Consider the following 12,277-nt stretch of genomic DNA (forward strand, 5'->3'; position numbering starts at 1 on the left):
CTGCTAGAGAACCAACTACTTTGCCCTACAGGATATTCAAAAGACCACATCTACACTTCAAGACTGTTTGCAAGAACGTTTCACTGGTTGTAAAAACACTCGTTTCTCGTGCAGAGCCCATTACCAGCCTCCTCATTTCTGCTCTCTTGCCGCTTAGGCAGCTGTCTCCCGCTCAGAGCACCTGACAGGAGCCCCAGCCAGCGGGCTGCTCACCCCCCCGCGGCCGGGAGGCCGCCCGCCCGCCCCACAGAGCTGGCGGGCCCAGCCCACCGCCATCGCCCGCATCACCACAGCAACGGCGCGGGGCCCACAGGTGCCCTCGTCCCGCTCCCGGCCGCCCGCGTCTGACAGAAATAGCCCCTCTCTGCCGAGAAATGCGGCTCCTGAGGGAGCCACCCCCACCTCCTGAGGGACAGCGAGGAGGTGACACCGGAGGAACGGACGGCGCTGCCGTGTAGTGCGCAGGTAGAAGGGAATCCCGCGCCACTTACCCAGAGAATGAGGCTGTCACAGAGCTGGGGGTTCGCCGGCTTCTCCTCCATGGCAGCGGCCTCCTCCCACCGCCGGCCGCCCCCGCTCAGGGCTGCTGCGTACGCACCCGAAGCACCGAGCGCGCTTACGCCCAGCGCCACGCGCGCTGACGGGACGCGCCAGGGCAGCCCCCTCCTATCCCCGCCACATCGCGCGCCGCTCACCTCCGCACGGGGGCGGGCCTCAGAGGACGTACACGTCAGCACGCGCCCATGCCTTTAAACGCCAGAAGCGGCAGCGGGTTTGACCAATCACGGGGTGAGGCGGTAGCTATTCGGGCCAATCACAGGGGTATTTGTTAAAGGAAGGGGTACGCCTCTCAATGGCAGTTTACTTCAGCGGTTGTCGCTGCTATGCTTCGTGCGGTCTCTGGACGGGGCGTGGGCAAAGCGGGGACGTGTCACCTGCTTCTGGGGTGAAAAGTGGCCCGGGGAGTCAGTGGGTGCGGCCGCTAGCTTCCCTTCGCGGCCTCAAGCCCGCGCAGGAGACGCCGCTCCGTCCCAACATGGCGGCCGCTGCTTCCCGCCCGCGGCGCGAGCTGCGGCTTTTGGCGGTTACAGCCGCTGCCGCGGGCTGGGGTCGTGGCGTGAAGGGCTGGGGTCGTGGCGTGAAGGGCTGCTGTCGCGGTTCAGATTAAGCAGTGCCTAAGGTGTAGATAGGTCAGTGCACCTGTACCAGCTATAAATGTTGCTTTCAGAGCAGGATACGGATTTTTTTTTTTTTTTTAAATACCAATGTTAAATTAGTCAAAACCCAATTCTTTTTGAGAGGTGAAGGATGGAAAGCGCTTATGTGCAAAGCTGATGAGCAACAATTGTAATGCTTCTCCAGGAGGTGAGGCAAAGTGCACCTGTCCAACGGCGCAGGTGGCATTAAGGCCTGTGGCAGTTAAACCTCTTTTTAATTGTCGGGTTTTTTCCTTTCTCCGCAGCCTCAAAGGCCATTGTTAGTACAGCACAAACTGCACCAGACTTGGTGTCTCACGGCTTGCAGTTTTCACCCACCAGCGAGGGGGATCAATGACCCCTGGTAGCTCCAAGTTTCTCATCTGCATGAGGTTAATGACTGCCAACACAGGACGGCAACCACCACATATTTCCTTACATTATGTAAAAAATGTAGGAGTACTTTTTTGTTTGATCTTTTTCATTTCTGAAAGAAAACCCACACTGAAATTCTTTCACTTGTTTTCCTCTGCTATGTTTGTTTCACAGGAATCTTGGGTATGCCTGGTTCAGGATCTTGTCTTCTATAATACCCTGTCTCAGACACTCCAGAGAAAAGTCTAAGCACCTTACACTAAGAAGATCCGATTACTCTGTCCCTCTACTGTTTCAGCACAAGAACTTTGGCAACTTTTCTCTCCCACAGCCTCTTTTATGAATTGAACCTTTTTTTTTGTCAGCTAATTGTGTTTTATGAAGATTCTTACATTGCCTGTTGTTACTGTGATGTGCAGGATAGCATTAAAACACATCAGTGTTTAGGTCACCCTAGGAGTGGACTAAATAACCTGAATAATAGCTGGTTTGGGCATTGTATGCTCTTCTTTTTTTGGCTATTCTACATTAAGACACATGCTTTAATTTTCTCTTACTGATGGTACTTTGACTCTCAGAGATTAAAGTTGTGGTGGATGACGTGGACAGTATTTACATGACTATTTCCCCTCATAACACTGTCCAGAATTTATAAAGGCTTAAGAGTGGACTTGGATTTCTGGAAAGCCTTTGACTGTTTCCTTCACCAAAGGTTCTTAAAGAGATTTGGTTGCCATGGAAGATTACGGGAAATTATTATTATTAAAAATATAATGCAGAATAAAAGGATTTTGCTTTAAAATCCCAGAGACTTCTGTGCTAGGATTTGTACTGTTCTGCATGCTCATTTTTGCCTTTTAATATTTTTCCTCTTTTATAATTTCTACTAGTTTTTGTTAATTTTTCTTTTACCCCTCTTCATTTGCGTACTGCTTCTCCTTCCTATTATTTTCTGTCCTTTCCCTTCTCAGGAAGTATCACATCCTACTGTCGGTCACTTCCTACCAACCTCTTCCCAGTTTCCTACAACCCATTTCACAGGAACATATAATTTTGTGTTTCAGCTTGTTGATTTCACACGTGCTTTCTCTGCAGATTCAACCTCTTACATATTTTGCTTTCTTTCTACACTTTTTACAGGCAACTCCTCTTTCCTGGGTTTATTCTACGTAAGCCAGGGAGCAGCAAAAGCTGCCTGCTTTCCAGGGAACATGGAGTCAAAAGCGAGAACAGAGCCAGGAGGGAAGGGGCTTCACCAGCCACACCTCAACCCGCAGGACCCGAGAAAGGTGAGCACGGCAGGTCCAGGCATGTTCAACTGTGAGTTCAGATTGTCCGTCAAGTTCACGGTGATGAGGCAACTGCAAGGTGAAGCCCAGAAGGCAACCTGCTGATCAGGGTCAGGCCCAGCAGGGTCAACCAGAGTAAGGCACAGTTGCATCATCACTGGGTAGTTCTAAGGTGAAGCTGGGAATTTGCTCCACAGGTCACAGTCCAGATCTGTGGAGTCCATGGCCAGGCACAGGCATGGCTGGGACTCTGCTCAAGGCCTAGGGCTGAGCTTCAATGGAGTGGCCATTTGCAGGCCCGCATCTAAAACGTATTTTCTAAGCACTCGGGAACAAAGACGTCAGAATGTAAAAATACTGAATAGCGACACTTGGTGGTTAGTTATGTAACTTGCACTTTTCTTGCCACTAGAAGACAGGTAAAACATGATCCTCAGCTTTATGATCATATGTAGTAGCTTGGCTGACAGGATTCGTGGTAGTCTGCACTTCCCAAGCATCTTACAAAAGCTTTAGAAGCATCATTACTTTTACTTTAATTTCTGCCATTAGCAACTCCCAGGAGGGTGCCTGTCAGCTGCAAATCCATGGGCACAGTAGGGTCCACAGTGACTCCTCCATAGGGGAATATGTCCACCACCCAAAGACCATTTAGCCACCCCTAAATCCCAATGCCACAGCACTCCAAATGGCTGTGTTTGCTGAGGTGTCTCTGGTCAGTGGGGGCAGGTGACCTTGGACATACACGCTCTGGGTTTGTGCCTCAGCACCGATTTGGACTTCCAAGTGGCTACATCTGATCCTGAGCTGCAGGTGACCTCAGGTTCTGGGTGGTTTATTCTCCCTGCATGACCATGTTGTTGCTTTGCAATGAAAATACTAGTATCTAAGCTGAGATCCTTGCAGCAGCAGAATGCATTTTTTTATCTTGTAAGTAAGTGGAAATTTTAATTAGAAAGCTACAGGGTAGTAGAAGTTGCTTCAACCAAAGGCTGACCCAAGTGGGATGGCACAAGGAGCTGTGCTTCCAGCAGGTCTCAAATGGCTATAAAAATGCAGTATTGCAATTGTATAGTCAGGAAAGGTTTATCCAAAAAGGTTTGTGCTAGTAAAATACAAAACAGGAAAGGAAAGTTGCAAAAAAAATAATTGCATGGGGTTGCTCAAGAGGAGTTTAACCAAAGCCCAACAGAATGAGAAGCAGCAGAGAATGTCGAGTCATGCTCATGGCGTCTCACCTCTGGCTGTCAGGAGGCTTTGAGGTGGGAAGTCATAAGCTCACCACATCCCCTCATCTTCTGGCAAAGGTTTGTGACCATACACAATGGTCATGTCTGTCGCGTGGGGCCAAGGAGCTAGGTTGTGGCAGAGCCCCCTCTGTGACAAGAACTTCAGTGACTTTTCTCTCCAACTGCCTCTTTTACTAATTGATTTGAACCATTTTTTTTTTTGTTAACCAATTCTGTTTTATGAAGATTCTTACACTCGCTGTTTTTACTGCAATGGGCAGGATGGCATTAAACACATCAGCATTTAGGTCAGCCTGAGCAGACTAAACAGCTTGAGTAGCTGTTATAGGCATCATATGCTCTTCTTTTTTTGGCTAATGTGGGAACATAATGGAAGATTAGCGAGGAGGACTGTAAACACAGTCAAGCAACTTGCATCTGAGATGTAGAAAAACCCATATCATACTAATTGTTGTTTTGTGCGCTTGAAAAGTAGAACCTCTGTGTTAGATGCATACCTGAGATTCCTGCTCTCCTGCGAGGAAGATCGAAGCACAGTAGTAAACTACAGCTTGTGTGAACCCTTGAAATCAGGTGAAAGCAGCAGGTTTGGTGATCCTGTCACATGGGCTGAGCTCCGCAGTGCCTGTGTCCCCACTTGGGTGCCTCTGCCTGGGTGCTGCTTTGGGGACCCTCTGGTTGGCAAGGTAACAAAAATAAATGTACTTTTTGCAAGTCATCCATGGTTTTGTGGTTGTTCCTGTGTCCTGCTTGTGCTGGCTTGCACAGCTTCAAGATACATGCTTTAATTTTCTGTTACTGATTCTACTTTGACTCACAGGAATTAAAATTGTGATGGATGACATAGACATTATTTATATGACTGTTTCCCCTCATAGTGCTGTCCAGAATTGATAAAGGCTTGAGAGTAGACTTGGATTTCTGGAAAACCTTTGCCTATTTCTTTCACCAATGTCCACTGTCACTGCATTTTAAGTCAGGTTAAATTACTTATTGCAATAGGAAGTTATTTAAAATGTGTTCACTCTTTTTGATAGTACATCCTTTTCCTTCTCGACAAAGCACCTGACACTCTCTCAGTAAGGGCTGTCTACCTTGCCTAGCAAAAAAGAATGGCATTTGCAACAATAATTTAAATTGCTAGGCTTAAAAATAAAATCCAATTCTTAAGGTTTTTGTTTTGTTTTGTGTATGTGTGTGTTTTTTGGTGGTTGTTGTTGTTTGGTTGGGTTTTTTTTAATTATTACTTCAATTGAACTTTATTATATCCAGTAATATGAACAATATTTGGCTCAGACATCAATTGATGACTTGCTCAAGAACGCGGCATATCCAGACACGTGAGTTTTCCTGTACCTTGTGTGGCAGATACGCATGTCTCTTGTAGTGTAACAATATTCTTGTTGGAAAATCGTCATTTAGAGATCCGCATGTAAAAGGTATTTTCTAAGCACATGGGAACAAAGAAATACTGAACAGTGACACTTGGTGGTTAGTTATGTAACTTGCAGTTTTCTTGCCACTAGAAGACAGATGAAACATGATCCTCAGCTTTTAAGTCATATGTAGTAGCTTGGCTGACAGGATTAATGGAAATCTGTACTTCCCAAGCATCTTACAAAAGCTTTAGGATAATCAAATAAGCCTTGTGATGTTGTGTGGCACTGAAGCATGTATGAATTTTTCAGAGGCAGAAACTAGAAACTAATGAAATGCCAAAATGTGTGCAGTTAATTATCACACAATACAAACAGATTTGGTACCTGCTGTATTCCCTGGGCCGCATGTCCCTTCACATCCTGTCATCATCTCTTACATCTTCCTGCCATGTACACTGCCGCATCCTTTCAAATCAGGCTGTATGTGTGTTGGCAGTTATTAGACTTTTGTGAAAAAGCACTGGCTGTTTATTCTCTAAATGTTGCCAATTTAGAAGTTATTACAATCAAACAAAGATTATTCAGCATAAGTGAACACCTAAAAATCAAAAATATGAAGAAAAAGTTCACTAATGGGGTCTTGCATTATTTGCCTGGCTGAAGATTATCAGTACCTTGCTGGTCTCACACAGGTTTATGTTTACTGATTACACAGGAGATGGAACAGGCTTCCAAACTGCAGGTCACTGGCAGTCAGCACTCACAGTCTTGTGATTTCTGATGTACCCTCAGGGCCTGAAAAAAAATTACCCAAGAGACCCATGTCAGCTGTGAGAGCCTCCCCAACTCATTGCTTCCTCCATTTGGGTGTAAGAACAGGGCTGGGGGAGAAAGGGCTTATTCCATGATTGCTTTCCAATCTTCTCATAAATTAAATTTTATGAAAGCAGTAACTACCAGAGCAGGAAGTGGTTGAGGTACAGAGAAAATCTTACCATGATCTTAAAAGGAGCTGTTTGGGCACATGACAGTGGCAACCTCCTTATTTCTGAGAAAAAACAGCTGGAAGACATAAAAAGAAAGGATAAAAACACAAACAGCAAAAAGAGACAGTCCTGATGGCTGAAATACTACTGGGGTAGCCAACCATTTCACAGTGTTTCAGGTCGATGTCCTCATATGATTTTTGGTGAGGGCAGCAGCTACTGTTATTAGTGTTTTATAGGTAAGGGAGGGAATAGGACAACTATATAGGGTATGTCTATATTTCACAGTTAGCCAACAAGACTGACTACTATGCTGTGATTTTTTTTTTTGCTGAGGATGCTCTATGATATTTTCCAGGTCAACTACGCCCTGAGGGAAATGGGAGCAATGTCATGATGATGAATGTAAAAATTTTCATCATATAACTGTAGTGTCTATTTTGTACAACACTCAGAAATGTTTTGTCTGGCTGAGATGAAAGTCACTATAGTCTATTTGTTATCAAAAGAGTAGGAATTCTGGATATTTTGTATATTGATTCTGAAAATTAATACTTTGTATGAGAGTATACTCATCAAGGGAGTCTTGTATTCAGGCTTTTCTGAAAGGTGGAAATACTTTCACATGGAACAAGCATCTTTCAAGTATTTTCACATTAGACAGAAATACATTCATCACTTGAGACTCTTCATGGAAGCCATTCAACTATGAGAACACTCACTTTTAATAAAAGACTGTTTAAGCAAGTGGGATTCCTGGAATTCCTGAGCAATTTATGCTCTTCTTTACACTTTTCTTAGCACATCTTAACTCAATTAATATTTTCTTTGATCCTCACAAACCGAATGGTGGTAAGAAATAGTCACCTCATTAAAACTGCCTTAGACTGCCATTTCTAGTCTGTCTTGAAATTAATTTTGTTTTGACTGTGGTAATTCTGGGGTCCTTGTTTACGAAATTTCAGGTGGAGATATCTTAGCCCATATGCTAAAATGAGTGTGTATATAGTGTACAACTGCATCTGCACCTGTTATAATAATATAGTCATAATAACATTACAATTATTGTGTTATTACTTTAGTATATGTAGTTTATTATAGTAATTTCAGAAAAAATAGCAAGTACTTATAAAAAAATCAAGGTTTATAATATGTCAGTGAAGTAGTTACTGATAAACTAAACCAGCTGTTACTTTAACAATATTGCTAACATAAGCTATGCAGATCACATTTTAATACAGAGAATATTAAATTGCAAAGTAGGAGGCTATTGTTAATCTCATGCATACGACAAACAATAGCTGGTAGAGGCCCTTAGACAGTTTATCTTATATTGGAGGAAGAAAAGGAGGAAGGAGCTGACTGGACAGAGAGCCTGCTTAGACTTGATTTGAAACAATTGTTAATTTACTCACCTTAGTACTTTTCAGAACCACAGGCTTTGCAGAGAGGTGTCTTCTTTTTAGATTATAAATGTGCCTCTGGCCAGTCCACTGTCTCTAAGTTCTCCTGGGAAAACAGTTCACTTGCAACGTCAAAAAGTAGTACATGGACTATATGAGGGCTACCTTACCTAGTCACTCCTGAAAGATCTGGAAAAGATGAATGCAGAAGATGATGGATTACCCCTGCTTTAGTATAATGGAAGGTAGAGAAAAGGTGGAAATAATACCACAGAGCCAGAAGTAATGATATCTCATTAAATTCCATTAAAAGTTATAGTGGAAACAAAGCAGGTCGGAGGTGGAAAACTAGTTGCCTACATTTATAAAAAAGACTGTCACCAGATCTTTGTAATTGTACCTTTTGGATTCATACAGCAGGAGAATAAATAGTTCACATCTCCAAGGAATGACCTACCTTGATTATCTCAGCGAAACCTCTGAGAATCAGGAATTTTTATGAACGGTGACTTGAGCAGGATAAAATATTTAAACCTCTAGGACATAATTTCTCCTCAATGAGACCTCACTTTGTCACTGTAACCTTCCCTCCTGGCATGTTCCCGCCTGCCTCAGTTGTTTCTCTAACATTGGTCAACCCCATATCTGTGTTTTTCTATTTCTGGCTTTTTGTTTACTTTCTCGCAGATATCTGCACTTCTATTTTGGTGCTCTTATCTTTTTTTTTTTCAGTGAACAAATTCACAAGTGAAAGTGGGCTTTGGCAATTCCAGTGTTAGCAAGCTGACATTAATTGACATCACGGAACTGTTTGCACTGTCATGGTAGCGGCTCCTGGCTTTACAAGTTCACATGTCTTAAATTTCTCAGCTACAATTTCAGTTGGTGCCAGTCACAATTCGGTCCTGGGATGTGAACTGTTGCAGAGATGTACTTGTGACAAACAAATCCACATTCATCTGGTTTCAAATCCTGTTTATACAGGTGCATTGAAAAGGCAGCACAATGTTGTGACTTCATTTGAGTAAGGCACTGGCTTGGCAGGTGGTTTTGTGTCCCAGTTGAGGCTACTTGGTCTGTAGCTGCTGATTCCGAGAATATCCTTGCACTTATTTACTGTTATGCACCAAATACCTCCAGTTTTCACCACAGTCCAGGATTACCCTGTGCGTAAGCTCATGAGCATGTTTTTTTTCAGGAGTAAGAAAGGAGTAATCCCTTTAGATTGATTCTGTGCCAGGTGCTGACAGGTAGTTTTGCACAGATAAGCTAATTATGGTAATATCTCTAATCCAAATACAAAATCATTTTCAAAACTCTGTGTTCCATTGTACCTATTATATATCATTATCTTATTGTTTGGAAACATTATCATCAGTATACAAGGTTCACTGAATAAAGTGTTAATAACTTGTTCATTTCCAAATTAACAGCTAAGTTATTATATTTATTTCTCAACATCTGTAAGCGGATGTGACAAATTACTAAAAGACGACTTTTTAAATGGAGTATTTAAATAGTATTCTCTAGTTGAAGAAGAAAAGTCTGTGTTCAAAAATAGAAACACGAGGTAAAAATGTCATAGCTATCAGTTGCTATTAAATAACACAGAAATGTCTAAAACCCAACCATAGCTAAACAGAGTAGGGTGGCTGTAGGTATGTGAAGCACAAGATGAATTGCTATGATACTCACTGCAACATTTATATATTGAATAAGCAAGTTAGCATGCACCTGTCAAAACTGAGTTCAGATTTCCCATAATTTTTATATCAATGTCATCTTTTTTTTTCCCCTTTGAAAATAAGCATCAATTTGCCTAATAGTTTTAGACACATTTTCTTGCAAATTTTAAGGTTCTCTTGATACAGCATATTCCAAGGAGTGAAAGCCAACTCTTCAGCAGGGAGGAGTTAAGCCTCTTTTTAACAGATTGCTCCCTCTAAGCAGTGCCAAGGAGGTTACAATTATTTTTATTGGCATTTCTAATAAAATTACATTTTGCACTTGCATAATCTTTTAAGATAAAAGTTACGATTGTCTGATTTTACTAGCTGTTCACTTATGTTTCTATTTAAAGAGACTTCTCTCTTGCTTTCCTGATGCTCTTCACTGAGAGCTGCTCTAACATGTTTTGCTACTTCAGAGGAACCGGGTTCACAGTGGTTCTGAGGGTTTAGCTCCCCATTTTAGCAGAACAGTGTGAAGCCAGCAGCCCCACTCTTATATCCCAGCCTGGAATTAGGTCACAGCTGGGACACACTGAGAGCGCATAATGCAAAACTCCATCTCAGCTGAAACCCCCGTGGTTTGTGTCAAATACCATCACATAGGCCCTGCTCCAAAACACTGCCAGGAAGTGTTATTTCACATCTTTATGCTTCTCCATCCCATCTTTGCACTTCTCAGGCCCAATTTTTGGTTGGGCAGGCTTTTGTGGAGTAGACTAAGGAATCTCATTTGTAAAACTGGGAATTAATAGCGCAATAATACAAGCGGTTGGCAGGAACAGACTTTTTGGTTTTGATGGGACTATTCATCTACGCAAAATAACTCAGGCACGTGTTTGCCAGCTCAAACTCCAAAGCCAAAATGACAAACTTAGTGAACAGTATTACTTGCACTGTAGTTGTGCTTTGAGGCATCAACCAAAGATCTAGCACCAAAAAAGCCCAACCCACAATTAGACAAAATGGATCCAGGATTACAACTTTCAGGCACATACTGGGACCAAAAAAGTTAGCAAAACAATAGGAATGGCTGGCCTTGGGCAATCAGAGTTTTACTGTTTTAACATATGGATTCACGGAAGTTTAAGAGATTTTCTTGTGTCTATTAACTTCTCAAAATATTCTGGAGCAATGAGAAGGGAACCCTGCTTTTATTTAAAGTGTCTTCCTCTGGCAAATAGGTATGGTCAAATTGCTGTTAGTTAGTTAGAGGCAGTTTCACCTCTGTATTAAAACCATTCAGATTCTTTTTTACTAAGTACTAACCAAATGCTTAAGTGCCCTAACTAAAAAAGATTTAATACATTCATACCGATTTTCCAGTGTATAAACATTCCTGTCTCAAAAAATCACAGGAATAACCGACATCTATGTTAGCAGCATTTATGAATTTAACACGGTAAGCAGAGTAGTTGGGAAAAGGTGGGAGAGAAAGGGCTGTGCTCAGATATTTGAGTTGGGAAAGGTTGGAGAGCAAGAGCTATGCTCAGATATTTGAGGAGCTCATTGGGTTGAAGCGTTTTACAGAAGAGCCTGGAGAGGATGGCACTGCTTACCCTGTGTCAGTTCTCAGGATAAAGAAATGGCTCCAGCTTCTGCATCTGTCAGTTTGGCGCCTTTAATAAGGAAATAAATCACACTGTAGATTTGTATATACGTTTGGATAAATAATAACTGACAGCTATCACACTGGCATGCGAGCATGCCTGTGTACTCAGGGCAGGAAATCACATACAGTATTTCATTTGTGGCTAATTTATCTGTGACAAAGTGAGGAAGATGCCCTGGGGGCTGGTGACTAACAAGGAGCTTTGTTTATGCAACAAATCCTGTCCAGTTATTAGTCTTTGAAAAGTACTTTGTTTAGCTTATCAGTGCTTCAGCAGCAAAGCCAGGGGCATTATTTATGTTCAAAGCATACTTCTATTCCCATATTACTGACTCACATTCCAGCCCTCCATAAGAGATTATGTGTTACCTGAGGGCTGAAAATTAGGCATGTGCTTCAGTGCCTTCTTGAATCAGGATCAGGATGGTTAACACTGCACAAAACAGAGCCCTTAATAGCTTTCCTTATTAATTCTTCTGCATTAAACTGGAGAACACCTTTACAGAAATCAAGCCTTTCTTAAGGACCATAAAGCATGACAAAGCATAAATCCCTCATGAAGTATATATGCTCATTTATTAAAATTATTTTAGCATCTTAGACTTTCTGATTCAATTGTACACTTCACTTGAGTAATTGGACAATATTATGTTACACAATCTAACTCTGCAGCTATGCAAATGCAAAGTATTGTAAGTTTTCGGCAGGTTTTTAAGGCTGTTTCACAACAGTACTGATAAGCTGCTACTCTATCAGGTGATCAAAATACCTGCAGTGTGCCCTTGATCAAGTTAATATTTAAAAACAGTAATGCAAATTTTTTATTACATTCAGATATCTTTTCAGTTATGTTAAAAAACTTTTTTGGGGAAATATTTATTTAGATGTTTTAGAAAGCGAGGGCTGTTTTGGTTTTGTTTGGTTTTTCCTATGTTGTGTCCCCCCTCTTTTTTTTTTCAGACTACCTTTATTTGAGGGGGAAAAAAAAAACCCACACCACATTTCTTTCATGACTGTAATTTAGAAAACCCGACAGACCTTTGCCATTGGGCAACTAAGT

The 12,277-nt window shown here is 42.1% G+C and overlaps 2 protein-coding genes across 6 annotated transcripts in view; one reads left to right on the top strand and one right to left on the bottom strand.

Moving 5' to 3' along the window:
• The window catches only part of HOOK1 (hook microtubule tethering protein 1), a 29,617-nt gene extending 28,934 nt beyond the window's left edge, over positions 1 to 683 (bottom strand). The window contains exon 1 of the mRNA XM_065842236.2: positions 492 to 683. Within this exon, the coding sequence (XP_065698308.2) occupies positions 492 to 542 (51 nt within the window). The 5' untranslated portion in view covers positions 543 to 683. The remainder of the gene's footprint in view (positions 1 to 491) is intronic.
• LOC136103807 (E3 ubiquitin-protein ligase RNF170-like) overlaps positions 252 to 12,277 on the top strand; it is a 28,482-nt gene continuing 16,456 nt past the window's right edge. For 2 of the 5 annotated variants that reach the window (XM_071810177.1, XM_071810176.1), the window contains exons 1-2: positions 802 to 1,365; positions 2,712 to 2,860. In XM_071810177.1, coding sequence (XP_071666278.1) covers positions 1,335 to 1,365; positions 2,712 to 2,860 — 180 coding nt within the window. In that variant the 5' untranslated portion in view covers positions 802 to 1,334. The other 3 variants (XM_071810179.1, XM_065842240.2, XM_071810178.1) reach the window with 3 other exon arrangements.

Source organism: Patagioenas fasciata, chromosome 6 (assembly GCF_037038585.1).
Source record: "Patagioenas fasciata isolate bPatFas1 chromosome 6, bPatFas1.hap1, whole genome shotgun sequence".
Taxonomy (NCBI): domain Eukaryota; kingdom Metazoa; phylum Chordata; class Aves; order Columbiformes; family Columbidae; genus Patagioenas; species Patagioenas fasciata.